This window comes from Podarcis gaigeae (assembly GCF_964106915.1).
Source record: "Podarcis gaigeae genome assembly, chromosome: 13".
In the NCBI taxonomy this organism is placed as follows: domain Eukaryota; kingdom Metazoa; phylum Chordata; class Lepidosauria; order Squamata; family Lacertidae; genus Podarcis; species Podarcis gaigeae.
The window spans coordinates 17,244,251-17,260,071 of NC_139689.1; the positions used below are offsets into that span (position 1 = coordinate 17,244,251).

General features: G+C 45.6%; 2 protein-coding genes across 3 annotated transcripts in view; one reads left to right on the forward strand and one right to left on the reverse strand.

Moving 5' to 3' along the window:
- The window catches only part of ITGAL (integrin subunit alpha L), a 38,631-nt gene extending 32,024 nt beyond the window's left edge, over positions 1-6,607 (reverse strand). The window contains exon 1 of one of the 2 annotated variants that reach the window (XM_083707308.1): positions 6,360-6,607. Coding sequence is in view for 1 of the 2 variants with exons in the window: in XM_083707307.1 (XP_083563433.1) it covers positions 3,133-3,193 (61 nt within the window). In the remaining variant the exon portion in view is untranslated. Of the gene's footprint in view, positions 1-3,132; positions 3,470-6,359 lie in introns of those variants that run through there. The other variant, XM_083707307.1, reaches the window with a different exon arrangement.
- An 89-nt stretch (positions 6,608-6,696) lies between these two features.
- SEPTIN1 (septin 1) lies at positions 6,697-15,709 on the forward strand. The gene is made up of 12 exons (XM_083707498.1): positions 6,697-6,809; positions 8,343-8,517; positions 8,655-8,745; positions 10,592-10,678; positions 10,784-10,907; positions 11,903-12,037; positions 12,706-12,823; positions 13,289-13,390; positions 13,491-13,590; positions 13,683-13,848; positions 14,886-14,970; positions 15,164-15,709. The coding sequence occupies exons 2-12, from the start codon at positions 8,515-8,517 to the stop codon at positions 15,242-15,244; spliced, it is 1,092 nt and encodes a 363-aa protein (XP_083563624.1). The 5' UTR covers positions 6,697-6,809; positions 8,343-8,514; the 3' UTR covers positions 15,245-15,709.
- Positions 15,710-15,821: the final 112 nt, after the last annotated feature.

Here is a 15,821-nt window from a genome sequence, read left to right on the forward strand (position 1 = left end):
CAACTTGCAACCCAAACACTGCAAACCTGGAAGCAAATCTGAAGTGTGGCACTCAAAACGGGGCACATTTGGCTTTTGAAAAATGTTCGCAATTTTTCAAAAGCCAAATGTGCCCCGTTTTGAGTGCCACACTTCAGATTTGAGTGCCACAATTACATTTTGAGTGTTACACTGATGTCTGTCTGCTTTTGCTACTTATTTTCTGTTTTTGTGGCTCTTTTTTGTATGTGACTGTGTGGAACTCAGTTCAGCTACTGATTGACTGACTGACTGACTGATTGATTGATTGATTGTGTGACTGCAGTACAGTGGTACCTCGGGTTAAGTACTTAATTCGTTCCGGAGGTCCGTTCTTAACCTGAAACTGTTCTTAACCTGAAGCACCACTTTAGCTAATGGGGCCTCCTGCTGCCGCTGCGCCGCCAGGAGCACGATTTCTGTTCTTATCCTGAAGCAAAGTTATTAATCCGAGGTATTATTTCTGGGTTAATGGAGTCTGTAACCTGAAGTGCATGTAACCCGAGGTACCACTGTACATTATTTATTGCTTTCATTTTCAATGGTCTCGTTAGATAGTAAAATTCATTTAAATTGCTATTTTAGGGGTTGTTTTTAAAAGTCTGGAATGGATTAATCCACTCTGCATTACTTTCTATGGGAAAGCGTGCCTTGGTTTTGGAGCGCTTTGGTTTTGGAACGGACTTCCAGAACGGATTAAATTTGAGAACCAAGGTACCACTGTATTTCTATGAAAGATGATGTGATGATGGCAATGAAGACAGCTAGGGGATAGTGTAGGGTATTGTGTGTGTTGGTGTGTTGTTGTGGTGTGATATAAATGAGGATGATCTTAGTCGCGAGGCAAAACCTTGGTTTTACCAAAACATGAACCCTATTTCTACAGGGTTGCTTTGGCTGTTTTCCTGGTTATCATTCAATCGCTCACTGCTGTCGCTGTTGTTGTTTTGCATTTTGGACATGTATCATTCTCTCATTTTGTGGTTTTGTAAGATGTGGCTAAGGGACATGGGTGGCACTGTGGGTTAAGCCACAGAGCCTAGGACTTGCCGTTCAGAAGGTCGGCGGTTCAAATCCCCGCGACAGGGTGAGCTCCCGTTGCTCAGTCCCTGCTCCTGCCAACCTAGCAGTTTGAAAGCACCTGAAGTACAAGTAGATAAATAGGTACCACTCCGGCGGGAAGGTAAACGGCATTTCCGTGAGCTGCTCTGGTTCACCAGAAGCAGCTTAGTCATGCTGGCCACTTGACCCGGAAGCTGTACGCTGGCTCCCTCGGCCAATAAAGCAAGATGAGCACTGCAACCCCAGAGTCGGCCATGACTGGACCTAATGGTCAGGGGTCCCTTTACCTTTAAGATGAAGCTATGTTTTACATTTTGTCTTTTAACTTTTCTCCTTAAGCGCTCAGAGTTTATAAAGAAAAGCAGCACACAATTTTTTTAACATCCATGAAATGAGAGCATCTAGATGGCGGGGTGAGTGAATTGGCCGGAGCTTCGTTGCACAGCTGGGATCTGAACTTGCATTTCTCACTGAAACGCTCTTCGGGCCAAACTGCATGTGATGTTAAACGTGCGTTTTGACATTGTGTAGATCTTTTAAAAAATGAAACAAAAAGTTGCAAATGTAACAGAAAGACAAAAGTAAGAACGTTGGCTCACAATAATAAGAATAATCCATCAAATCTAATTTAAGCATACATATTAATATAAGCCATCCATTTGTCCAAAAATATATATCCAAATAAGACCAATGATAACAAAATTCTGTATATGTTCAAATGTAGAAAGGACAGTAAAGGTATTCAGACCACTGAATAATGGACACAGAGTATCCTTCTGATATTCACTCCATGCATTTAAAGCCTGCTTGTAGCACTGTAACAGTCATGGCTTCCTCCAAAGAATCCTGGGAACTGTAGTTTGTTAAGAGTGCTCAAAGTTGTTAAGAGACCCTTCACTGAGATACAATTCCCAGCTGTCCCCCCGGCCCTTGCCAGAAATTGACAGCTCTGCTACAGATCAGGGTAAGATGGGAATACGCGGTAACCCCATCTGGGGGTTCTCCACACCTCTGAAGATAAGTGGAAGCAAACCTCAGGGAACAAGTAACTCCAGAAAAAAAAAAACCTCTCCAAATGCATACCGTCAAGAAATAGCTACCGCTGAAAGCAGGAAGTCTCAATGGACATTCTGGCAAATCTGTAACTTGCACAATTATTAAAGTTGGCTGCTAATTCGGTTAGCAGAAGGAGGAACTAGGAAATGAAGACTATTAGGCCATCTAGCTTAGTATTTCTTTTTAATTTTTTTAATACTTTTATTTTGCTTTAAATAAGTACATATAAATATAGACAACCAAAATGACAAAGGAAAATTCTTTAATAATAGTGAAAACAACTACAAAAAGCTACAAAAAATATTGAAGTACATGACACAGAACATATAGCTTAGTATTGTCCATACCTCAGGGGCAGGGAGCCTGAAGCTCTCCTGAGGCCCTTGGTCTAAATTTCCATCATCCACCTTCATTATTGACCAAGGTGCCTGGGCCAAGGGGCACTGCCGTCTTAGCAGGACTACAAATTAACTGCCTGTAGCTTAACATGGATTAGCAGCAGAGCTCCGGAATTTCAGACAGGTGTCTCCCCAAGTCCTTCCCAAAGTTGCCAGAGATTGGATCTGGAAGCAAAGCGTGAGCTCTGCCCCTGAGCAAGCCTGACGAAGCACTAGATCACCTGTCTACTTTAAAACCTTTGTGCCTCCTTTTTATTTCTTCTCTTACATTCACATCCTGCCTTTCTTCTGTCAAGGAACCCAGAGCACTGCTCATGTGGTTTCTAGGCAGTCTCCCATCCAGGCACTGACCAGAGCTAAACCTGCTTAGCTTTACCAAGGTATCAGCCTCATGTAACTACACACCATGCCCTGGAACTCTCCAAAAAAACTCTCTCTCACACACACGCAACATGCAGCCAGCAATTCACCCCAGCAATTCCCAAACCTGCAAAGGTCCAATCTGCCCATCCTACCTAAACATGGTATCTGTGCCAGCAGACTTTCTCTCCAGTCTCAGTCAAGACAGAGAATTCCGCTTGAATCAATTCCGACCTACCTTGAAGAGCCAAGCTGATCAGCAGTGTCAGAAAGTAGACTGGAAGGTGTAGGCCAGGCATCCTGGGTGGTGGCAGCAGCAGCAGCAGCAGCAGCGGCTTAAACGGTTCAAGAGCTTATTTTCTGGAGGACATGACTGGCAGGAAGGCACCAGATGAATAGTTTGATCAAGCCAAGAGACAGATTCAAGAGGAGCAAGCGGCTATGGCAGAAGATGAAGGAGAGTGGGGAAGAGGGGAGACTCTTAAGCTTCCAAATCTCAAAACCGTACTGCTACTTTCGCTCCCCCACGTGGTACAAAAAGCAAAGGGGTATGATGTGGGCAGGAGAGGAAACGTGGGTGATGAAAGACTCTGAATATGCATATGCGCGAGGGGTGGCACCTGCGCAATGAGGGAAGGAGTTACACCAATGCAACCACACACACACACACACACACTGCCGTGACTTTGGCATCTGATCACACTGCGAATGGACCTGTAAGACTGGCCAGATAGGCATCATGGACTTGAGCAAAGAACTCCCAAATGTTTAATGTTCATTTCAAGGCTATAGATGCTTCCTGAATGACAAATCATCTACAGAGACAAGTCTTACAACAGTGCTACACACTGCTGTGTGTGTGTGTGTGAGAGAGAGAGAGAGAGAGAGAGCGAGCGAGCGCATGGGGGAAACGGAAGTTGGCAATTTGTTTCAAAAATACATGTAAGAGTGAGTGGAGGAAAAGGCAATGTGGTTGTGGGTGGAAGACTTTTCAGCAGAAAAACTGCCAGAGGGGGGACAGGGTTGAAAATTCCTCCTCCTACAAAAGTCTTCTGAGGTTGAGTGCAGCCTCTGTGGCCGTAATGTGTTAAAAAACAAAAATAAAACACATTAGGGGGAAATAAGAACTTATGGGAATTGCGATCAGGTGGCAAATGGGTCAGGGTCTTTGCAGTCATGGTTTACTCGAGTTAAGGAAATAATGTTCTCCGAACGTTTGACTCAGCACAGCAGAGTGCTAAAAGGGCAAAGTAAGAAATACAATTTTCTGCGTATATGGTCTTTGATTCTTGAGTATATAAACAAAATCAGTATCTTTATCACAGCCGCAAGTTTCACTATGGAGAGATCAACTTTGTGAACAAACTGTGTGTGTACTTTTATGATGCTATCTGTGTTTGATGAATTGTACTCCAAGTTTTTTGTGTTCATTATTCTTCTGCGAAAATCAATAAAATACCTATTTCAAAACAAGGAAACAGGCTTGCAATTGTCTCAAGCAATAGGCATGGAGTATAGCAGACTGGTGCCCCTCCCTCAAGAAAACCCCACCAACTCTCTTGCTCCTTTGCCTCATGTCAAGGCAGCCCCACTCACCTGCCAAAGCCACTGGTAGGTTTACATCCCTGGCAGGGGCTTATGGGTGTAGCTAGGCAGAGGGCAATAATATCCACAAATATTATTGAAAAGTACTGAAATTACTCAATTATCTGAGGTTCTAACCCCCCAGCCAAAGCCTGCCTCTCCCAGTAGAAGCCTGCCCCCCGTAATGTCGTCTTCATGGGATGATTTCCTAAAAGCTCAACAACTTTGGCTGCCCCCCCCAACAAAATTCCTGGCTACGCGTCCATGCATAGGCTGATGAGAGTGGTTTGTGTATAGTACGTATGCCCTGCCCCTTTAGCCAAAATAGTTTCTGGAGAAGTTTGCAATACAGCGGTACCTCGGGTTAAGTGCTTAATTCTTTCCAGAGGTCCGTACTTAACCTGAAACTGTTCTTAACCTGAAGCACCACTTTAGCTAACGGAGCCTCTTACTGCTGCCATGCCGCCGGAGCGTGATTTCTGTTCTCATCCTGAAGCAAAGTTCTTAACCTGAAGCACTATTTCTGGGTTAGCGGAGTCTGTAACCTGAAGCGTATGTAACCCAAGGTACCACTGTAATTGGATCTAAGAGAGTTTTGGCTCTGAGGCTCCCCCCCCCCCCCAGTTTAAGAAGAAGACCGTGTTAAATTAGTGAAATTAGCACCTGTTACCAATAATGGCCCAAGGATGAAGGCACATGTTATTAAATATCTGGTGAATACATTGTCCTAACAAAATAAAAAAGATTTCCTTCCAGTAGCACCTTAGAGACCAACTAAGTTAGTTATTGGTGCTACTGGAAGGATTTTTTGTTTGTTTGTTTGTTTTGACTATGGCAGACCAACATGGCTACCTACCTGTAACTAGAGCATTGTCCTAACTTTCATGACAGAAGAAAGGACAACAGCGATGGAAGAAAATAAATAAATAAATATTTATTTATTTGCTGCCACATACACCCGGACAACACCATTACTGGCCCCAACAACATCACACATACCATCTCGGGACTATTTAATTGCTCATCGTCTAACATTGTGTATGCCATCAAATGCCAACAGTGTCCTTCAGCTCTCTATATTGGACAAACAGGCCAGACCTTACGCCAAAGAATAAACGGACATAAATCTGACATCAGGAATCACAAGACAGAGAAACCAGTAGGAGAACACTTCAATCTCCCAGGACATTCTATACAAGATCTCAAAGTAGCTGTTTTACTACAAAGGAATTTCAGAAATAGACTGGAAAGAGAAGCTGCTGAATTGCAACTTATCACCAAACTTAAAACCATGGAGAGACCTGGTCTGAACAAAGACATTGGATTCTTATCTCATTATACATGACAAAGCCATTTTTCACCTTCTCACCCCTTGCTTTTTCCTGTAAGACCTATTGCAGTCGTTAAGAGTCGTCAACAGGCTCATCACAGCTATCTGCCAATCACCCATTCCCACCACCTTCTAAGTAATACCCCTCCCCACCTTCTCACTATATAGAAGGGTCTGGTAACTTCTGTTTCAGTGTATCTGAAGAAGTGTGCATGCACACGAAAGCTCATACCAAGAACTAACTTAGTTGGTCTTTAAGGTGCTACTGGAAGGAATTTTTTTTGTTTTGACTATGGCAGACCAACACGGCTACCTATCTGTAAATAAATAAAATTACAGGTACAGTATTTCGGGTGCAGAAGTCCCCTGTTTACTAAGCGTTCAACCCGATCTGTTTGTAGGGAGCTCAGGCGACGCTGCATCCAAGAAAGGGCTTTCCAACCCTTCCCAGTGCACTTTCCCATCACTTTCCTTATCGCAGAAAATCTGATCTTCTGGGTTTGCTGTGCAAAACTCTCCAGGCAAACTATAATGGCAAAACCTGAACTTACTGGCACATTAACTTGAGTCCTGCCTGGAAATCGCAACAGTCTGGAAGGCCCCATTTACACGTGCTTTAGTTGCATCCAGAGCTGAATAGTGGCAGACACTCTGCGTGGTGGGTCTGCCTTAAAAAAAAAAAAAAAAAAGGTAGGGTGGGGGAGCAGCTGGAATTCAGCTGGAGCAAAGTCAGCTGGAGCAAAATCTGTGGATTCCACCAATCACACACAGACACAGCACCGAAGCAACTAAGCAGATACTGTACAGTATACTGTATGGCTTGCTTGCCTGCTTCCTGTGTTCTGCATTAGTACAGGGAGAGCAGGAGCCCCCTAGAGGCTGGGTGGGGAACAGACACAATACAGAAGGAAGCTGCGAGAGAGCCAATGCAGAGGCTCAAAGGCTTTTTCTTTTCTTTTCTGGGCCACACTTTCAGAATCAAAATTGCTCACAACACACAGGTTTATTTTTATTGCTTTATAATATGATCATGGCAGGGCCGGATTTAGGTTTGATGAAATCCTAAACTACTGAAGGGGTAATGGGGCCCTTTATACGTCCAGCTGTCCTTGGTCAACAACAAATTGTCGCTGTTTTTTATGTTGAATATACGCTATATGGTAATTTATCGATGTACTAGGTATCTGAAGCCATTTGCACATAATAAAATATGTATTTTACCAGTGATGTTTTAAGGAGTAGGCTCGCAGGTGGGGCCCATTACTTACATCATAGGAACCTACACAACACAAAACACTGTTGTTGTATGTAGGTGTTGTTGTTTTATATTTTGGAAATGTACATCCAGTTGTTTTTTTCCTTTTAAATTTTTTGGGGCCCCCAAGGGTGTGGGGCCCTAAACTATAGCTTGTTTACCTTATACGTAAATCCAGCACTAGATCATGGGACATCCAGAAAGTATAAAACAACACATAAGAACATGAATCATTCCCAAAATATAATTACAAACGAGCCCCTTGCATATGTACCTTAAGTACGTATACAAACTCAATGAGGGGTTTGTATGCACACGAAAGCTCATACCAAGAAATAACTTAGTTGGTCTTTAAGGTGCTACTGGAAGGAAATTTGTTTTGTTTTGACTATGGCAGACCAACACGGCTACCTATCTGTCAATGAGGGGTGTGAGCTTGCTTTCACTGGGTAATCTCCTTTATACAGTGGTACCTTGGGTTAAGTACTTAATTCGTTCCGGAAGTCCATTCTTAACCTGAAACTGTTCTTAACCTGAAGCACCACTTTAGCTAATGGGGCCTCCTGCTGCTGCCGCGCTGCCGGAGCACGATTTCTGTTCTCATCCCGAAGCAAAGTTCTTAACCCGAGGTAATATTTCTGGGCTAGCGGAGTCTGTAACCTGAAGCGTATGTAAGCTGAAGAGTATGTAACCTGAGGTACCACTGTATTAGGTCTAACTCTCCTCATCCACACAAAAAATGTGTTCTCTTTATTTGATTATGATTTCAATAATGATTTTATTTCTTCTTCGTGAAGTTGTCACCTGTGCATGCATGCTCGTCTGTGCATGCGTGATGCCTGTCTCAAATGTCCACACCATTTTTAAGTACAAAGTGAATGTGGCTTAAGTTTTCTAGTTGGACTGAACCTGGTTAGAGGGGAAAACGCACCAAACAGCAGTATTTGCCAAGAAACTACAGGTCTGATACGGCTTGTGGCTAAACGTCATGCAAATGCAGCTTCAAAAACCGGCACAGGGAGCCCACTGAATGCAGAGTAAGTGGCAATGTGAATGTACCCAAAGCCTCTCTTCTGTGTGTGCGTGTTTCATAAGCCCCCTTGAGCACTGTTTTTTTGTGAGGAAATGGGTTGCAACAAGGGGGCGAGAAGTGACCTCAGTCACCATTTACAAGCTTGTCCCATGAGCATAAGAGCTGAGGAAAAGGCAGTGCGTCAGTCAGCTCCCACACAACCTTCCAAGCCGTGATATTTTAACTTGAAATGTGTGCTACCCACAGGTGGAAGGAAAGGAGGGAAATGAAAATAGGCCAACCAATGGGAGATGACAATGCTTTGATACGGGTACAGATCTGGCTTCCTGTTTCACCGCCACAGGAAGTTGGTGTTTGAGCCAACAAGGTGCACACTGACATCCCTGCAGCGTCTCCTCCGTACAACTAGAGACCAATTATGGTAAGAAACCCGTAAGATAGACTCTCTTTTGCCTTTCTTCCTTTGAGTTGTTTTCTTTTGAGTCTCTCTCTGAACACCTTGGAAGGACCAGACAGTGGGACGCCTCCTCCTGACACTAGCTTTCTTGTCTGCCTCAGGACAAAGATTACGTTGGATTTGCAACTCTGCCCACCCAAGTCCACAGAAAGTCTGTAAAGAAGGGGTTTGACTTCACTCTGATGGTTGCAGGTAACATGTTGAAAAGACCCACTTTCTCCATCTTTACCAGCTCCAACACCTCTGAATGCATCTAGACACACTCCCTGCGGCTCTCTTTCCTTTCCATGCTATTGTCGTGCAAAATGAAGAGGTGCCCTTAAGTGTTGGATTTTGCCTGGTTCAGACCAGGTTCTGGAACAGACTCTGGCTTGCGCACCAAGTGCAGCCATTCAGACCTCTCTGCCTGGTCCTCAGGGCACTCTGTAGGGCACAAGACCCTCCTCCCCGTCCCTGACTGGGCTTTGAACACCACACATTCTTTTTATTTGACCAAAGGTGGATTTAGGGGAGCACGACTGGTTCCCCCCACTAGGTGCCGAGCTGAGAGGGTGCTGCAGGGCGCTCTGCAACAATGACAAACAACGGCAGGCCAGTTGGGGGGGGGGAGGGCACTGAAATTTGGCGTTGCACAAGGCGCTGCTGAAGTTTTTTTTATTATTATTATTAATTTTCCAAAATTCAAAACAAACAAACAGACAGACAAACAAACATACATACATCCTGTTTAAATCTTGGTAACATTATTAAGTGACTTCCTCAAATCCCCTTGGTTGAATTTCATTATATATCATTTTAACAGTTTTCCAAAAACGATTTTCTCAAAAAAATTACTTGATCACTTAACATCTTTCATTCTTTCTAATTTAGCTTTAAACATCTTAAGTCTTATCCTTACATATTTAAATCCTAAGCCTATCTATGATTTGCAAGCTTTTCCAATTAAGTTATCTTAACATATTTAGCTAAATAGTCTTTAAATTTCATCCATTCTTCCTGATACTCCTCCTTTTGGTGGCGCTGCTGAAATTTTAAAGCCCAAGGTCTGCCATTGCTTTGACCTGTGATCGAGCCTTTTGGCTGTCTGGATAGAGAAGAGTGGGTGAGTGTGGTTGTGTAGAAGCTAACCTACTATACAGTGGTAGCATTCACATGAATGGCTCAGCCCACTTTTGTCTCTGGCCTGCCCACCATTGGCTGGTGGACCCTGAAAGTGTGACCAGAAGCGATTGCCCTGAAAAAACGTGCCCAACCCCCTGGTCAAAACACTGATGGCGACTGATCAGTGGGCAATTTGGCTGCCTTTTGTTCCAAGCCACACTAGAATGTATCTTGAGACACATCCACTTCTTAGTGTCATAGGAGAGGCGAGTCTCTCAGGCCTGCTCCTCGAACCCACTAGGACAGGCTTCCTCAACCTCAGCCCTCCAGATGTTTTTGGCCTACAACTCCAATGATCCCTAGCTAGCAGGACCAGTGGTCAAGGGCGCTGGGAATTGTAGTCTCAAAACATCTGGAGGGCCGAGGTTGAGGAAGCCTGCACTAGGATATATTCTGCTTCCAGAGGTAGGGACAGAAATCAGAATCCTGACTAGGGCTGGACAGACCAGTCTGTTTCCAGGCCGTGTTAAATTACTATGTTTATTCATAAATTCATTTTTGTACCAAGTCTGCATTAATCTACAATTTTTTTAAAAAAAACACCCATATGATAATTTGTTTAAATAAGTAAATGTGTACTTTATCTCACTGTAAGCATTTCTAAGCTGTCTTATTTTTAAAAAAATATGCATTTTCAAGTTGGTGCATTTTTTGAGCCAAGGACTGTACTGCAAAATTTGGAGACATAACTGAAAGATGATCAGTACAGGAGGCATCCGTTGAGGTCAGGTTTGCATCGGAATTCATAGAAATAAAATCCCTCATGCATCTCCAGACCTGAAAACCAGAAAACTAGTCTCTCAGGCTTATTCCTGTCTTAATCAAGTTCCTCCAAGTTCAAGGATCATCAGCTGATACCTTCATGTTCATCCAATAGGAGAATCTGGGCTGGGAAAATCCACTCTTGTCAATAGCCTCTTCTTGACAGATCTATACAAGGACCGGATACTCCCGGATGCGCAAGGTAAGGACTGATGGCAGCTCCAGTCTGCAGTGTTTTTGGATGGGGTGGGGAGAGCTGAGAAGGTGACCCCATTGCTATTACTGCCCTGCCTCCCCCACTTCGCAGGCAGGATCCCCCAGACTTTGGAAATTGTCAAGCATGCGGTAGACATTGAAGAAAGGGGAGTGAAAGTGAAATTGACGGTGATCGATACCCCAGGATTTGGAGATGCAGTGGACAACACTGAGTGGTAAGAGGCCAGCTGGATGTATTCCTGTGCCCCACTTCTGAAGAAGCAAAGGGATGAAAAAGTGCTATAGCAGGGAAGGTGGGATCTGGGACCCAGATCTGGGGAAATCAAGGATTCATGGGTGGGAAGTGGGTACCCCAAATTTAGGGGTGCTGAAAGCCAATATTTATTGGGTCTTTGAGAGTAAAGCGAAGAAAGCATATCTTGTCTACTTTTGAAAGCCCAAAGGATGGAGGATGAGGAAAGAGTTCATACATGCATGTTCAGCACCCAGTTATAACATCTAATGCAGAAGTGAGCAGGTGGCAGGAGGGGGGAAAGCAGTATATGAAAGAGAAATAAGAGGAGGGCAGTGAGGAAAAGACAGGTCCCACCCACTTCTTGTATATAATTCTTGGCAACATTATCCAGGAGGACATGTGGCCATTGGCTGAAAAAGGATTGCCCACCCTATTCCAATGACTGGTTTTCACTGTAGAGCAAGCACCACAGACGGTTGGTTTGCACTGAGACCTCAAACCATGGCTTATGTTAACTGTTTCAGATGTTACAAGCAAATAACAGTGTGCGCCCCTACTTTCTTCCCCTCCTTATCTTGGGAACCCCCAGATTCTGTTGCAAGCAGTGGCCTTTGAGAGCGAAGCAATGGGCCAAACCATAGCTTTCGGATTCAGACATGATGCCAACCAAACTGGGCTTAAGATCCTGGTTTGGTGGACATGCCACAGGAAACCATGGTTTGTTGTTATGCCTCAGATAGAACGTTGATGTCCTATGACATTCCCTCAGACAACAGGCAAGTGATATGTGTCTATGTGGAAGTAGCTGATCTTCCTCCTGGCCTTTAAAGATCAATCCAGGCTCTAGTCCCCCTCATTACGTAAATGTAGCTAAGGAAACTAGGATTCGGTGGGGTGTGTGTATGATTCTGACTAGCAATGGGGCCTTCTCACCACCTCATCCCCCTTTCTTCCCCTACCTGGTTTTTACTGCAGCTGGAAGCCAATTGCCCACTACATTGATTCCCAGTTTGAGCAGTACTTTCGAGATGAGAGTGGCTTGGACCGCAAGAACATTCAGGATGGGCGTGTCCACTGCTGTCTCTATGTCCTGTCACCCTTTGGACACGGGTAAGATGTGTAGAGCTTTAGGGTGTGGCCATAGGGAATCAGGATCATGTCTTTCAGTGCTTGAAAGGATAGCAGCTCTCCATGGTTTTTATTTCCAGCGCCTAGTTCATTGCTGAGAGCCAGTGTGGCATAGTGGTTAAGAGTGGTAGTCTCGTAATCAGGGGAACCGGGTTCTCTTCCCCGCTCCTCCACATGCAGCTGCTGGGTGACCTTGGGCTAGTCACACTTCTCTGAAGTCTCTCAGCCCCACTCACCTCACAGAGTGTTTGCTGTGGGGGAGGAAGGGAAAGGAGAATGTTAGCCGCTTTGAGACTCCTTTGGGTAGTGATAAAGCGGGATATCAAATCCAAACTCTTCTTCTTCTTCTGGGATGAGTGGCAGCATAATAAAGTGCCACTGAGCATGTGCCAACTTCCTTTAGTGCTGACGGCCCAGCTTATCAGCACAAACCTGGCAGCCAGATCTTAAGTGGGCTGGAATCCTGATTGTTTTTTAATGTTTTTATTAAAAAATGAAATGAATGGCGAGAGGGGGCAATCACAATTCAACACAAATTGTGCAAACAAGCCCAGCTTTGAGACTCCAGGGGTTAGTGGGGGTAGGAGGCAGAACTGCCAGGGGCTCTGAAAAGAGGGGTCAAGGATTTTGATCCCGCCCCTCTGCCACAGGCTCCGCCCCCTGGACATTGTATTCCTCCGAGCCATCCACGACAAAGTCAATATTGTGCCGGTGATTGGAAAGGCGGACAGCTTGACTCCAACAGAGGTGAAACGCAAGAAAGAGAAGGTGAGAAAGGGGAAGGGCCACCGTAGCTCAGCTGGAAGAACATCTGCTTTGCATGCAGAAGGTCCCAGGTTCAATCCCTGGCCTCTCCAGGTAGACTCCCTACCTGAAACCCTGGAGAGCCTCTGTCAATCAATGCAGACGATACTGAGCTGGATGGACCAATGGCCTGACACCATGTGGGACAGCCCCCTATGTTCCTGTGGGAGGCTTCTGAAAGGGATGTTGAAGGGAAAACTCATATATGCTGGGTTGGAACAGATGCATGCAGCAAGTAGCACACTTGTCTGAAGTAAACACCTTACTGTAAGGATATGGAGCCTCCAGCACTCTCTACAGGAAATCTCATTGCAATACCTGCACCTCTGGAGCCAATTTCTTCACACACCCCACTGCTAGTCCTGTCCTCTGCACAGCTACATTTCATGGGTATTTTAGCTCCTCATTTTGATTCCTTTGGACATACAGATCCGGCAGGAGTTAGAGGAAAACGGGATCAATATCTACGAGTTTCCTGACTGTGACTCGGATGAAGACGAAGAGTTCAAAGCTCAGGATGCGGAGATGAAGGTGAGGAGCTCTGGTCTGGTCTTCCCTCTGTGGGGGAAAAGTGTCGGGTGGGATGGAAAAGGTGGAGCAATAATAGGCCTCATTGGCGTTCTTCCTGCAGCAAAGCATCCCCTTTGCTGTAATTGGATCCAGTCAGGTGGTCAAGGAGTCGAAGGACAAAGTGTTCCGGGGACGGCAATATCCTTGGGGGACAGTGGAAGGTAAGATGCATTAAGAGGGCACTCAGCAGAGGGCGCTGTGTCAAAGGAAGTTACTGATCTCGACTTCCTATTTCCCCCACCCCACCCCCTAGTGGAAAACGCGGCTCACTGCGACTTCCTCAAACTTCGGAACATGCTGATTCAAACCCATATGCAGGACTTAAAGGATGTGACCCACGAAGTCCATTACGAAAACTACCGTGCGCAGTGCATTCAGAGTCTGACCAGACCTGGGGCACGAGACCGCAGCAGCCGCGCGTAAGCAGATTCTGTTTTCTGTAAGGGAAGAGGATTTGGGCAGCCAGGGCAGAGGGCTCAGTTGTGAGGTGAAACAAGAGGCTGGAGGGAGTCTGCTTAATTTAAGACAAGAAAATGATCATAAAACGGAACTGCGCACACTCCACACTGATATAGCCTTTAAAAAGACGAAGTTTTATCCAGCAAATACCAAGGAGTAAGTTGGCAGGTCCCAGTTCCTTTGCTTAACTCCCTACTGGCAATTTAACAAAGTGCTTTTAAGGCAGATGTGGGAAACCTTTGCCCATCCAGATGTTGCTGGACTACAGCTCCCGTCATCCCAGGTCCTACCTTGCTAGGCTTGATGGGAGTCTTAGTTCAGCAACATCTGGAGGGCCAAAGGTTCCCCACATCCTGGCTTAAGCACTGGGGGAAAGAGCTGCGAGGGAACCTGTTAGTTATGCTTCAGGTAGGGGTACATATGTAGCCCACTCCCTGCTTGCAGGCAGGGCGGAATGTGCTGCATACACTAGCATGCTGTTTGTTCATGGTTAACCAGGAATCCTGCCTTCCACCCATCACCTTCCTGCCATGCTACATTCACTCTTTGCCGCTATGCTGCACTGCTTTATTGGTATGATCCAGTGAACATAGCAAGCTGCCTTGCGCAGAGTCCAGCCATTTGTCCGTCTAGCTCCGCAATGCCCTGCACCCATTGTTCTTCAGCCTGGGGTCCCCAGATATTGTTGGACTGCAACTCCCATCGCTCCCAGTCAGCTTAGCCAGTGGTCAGGGCTGATGGGAATTGTTGTCCAGCTATGACTGGGCACCCCAGGTTGAAGAATGCTGGTCTACACTGCCTGGGAGCAGCTTTCCAGAGTTTCAGGCAGGGTTCTCCGCCAGCTTTACTTGGAGACGCCGGGGATTGAACCTGGGACCTTCCACATGCAAGGCAGGTGTGCTCTACCCCTGGGCTACAGCTTTCCCCCAGAGCTAATGTACAAGCAGGAGCCAGGATCTTCCCGTGTTCTATCAACAGCTCTCTTTTGCCTCCCTAGGAAACTGTCACGTCAAAGTGCCACTGAGCTGCCACTCCTGCCTCTGGCCGAGACAGAGAAATTAATTCGTGAGAAAGACGAGGAGGTGAGTCTTTGCACGTTTTAAGGCTTTGTGTTTGTGTTTTCCCTTGGAGTTAGCAGTTGCTGACCCTGTCCGATGTTAGATCTGAGTCCTTCAGCAGCTGCATCTTAGCACTTGGCAAGCGATACAAAAAAGGTGGGTCCACACCGAAGGCAAGTGCAACCTCAGCATCTCTCTCTCGTCTCTCTTTCTCCAGCTCCGTCGGATGCAGGAAATGCTGCAGAAGATGCAGGCACAGATGCTGCAGAGCAAAGGGGAGCAGTGTGACAACCTCTGAAAGGCAGCAGAGCTCCTTTCCCACAGTGCTATGAGAATCCCGATGGAAAGAGACTTAATTCTGCTTCTATGTGGCCAAATCAGGGGGCCACACTGGTAATGGAAATGGAAGAGTTAAGTGTTGGTGGGTATGCTATGTATTTGAGAGAGAAAACCCCTGTGGACCTCCAGATGTTACTGGACTACAACTCCCAACATCCCTGATCTTTGCCCATGCTAGTTGAGGCTGATGGGAGTTGGAGTCCCCACAATATGCAGAGGGCCACAGGTCCCCCAAACCCTGGCTTAAGAAATTATCACACTGGATAACCTGTCTATCATATATATGTGTATATATATCCCTTCTTTCTCCAACCCCCCAGCCCTCACCCCACCATTGCCCACTGACTGTTTTAGTATCTTTCAATAAGACACAATGACTGACTGCTCAATGGAAATAAAATGTATTTTACAAGGCTGAAGACTGGCTTCCTAACAGACCTCCAAATCATTTGTATGCATCTACTTTCCCACAAACTATCATGCACAAAATATGTATCTCCAAAGAAGCCTGTCATCAAACAGATGCTCCTCTACGG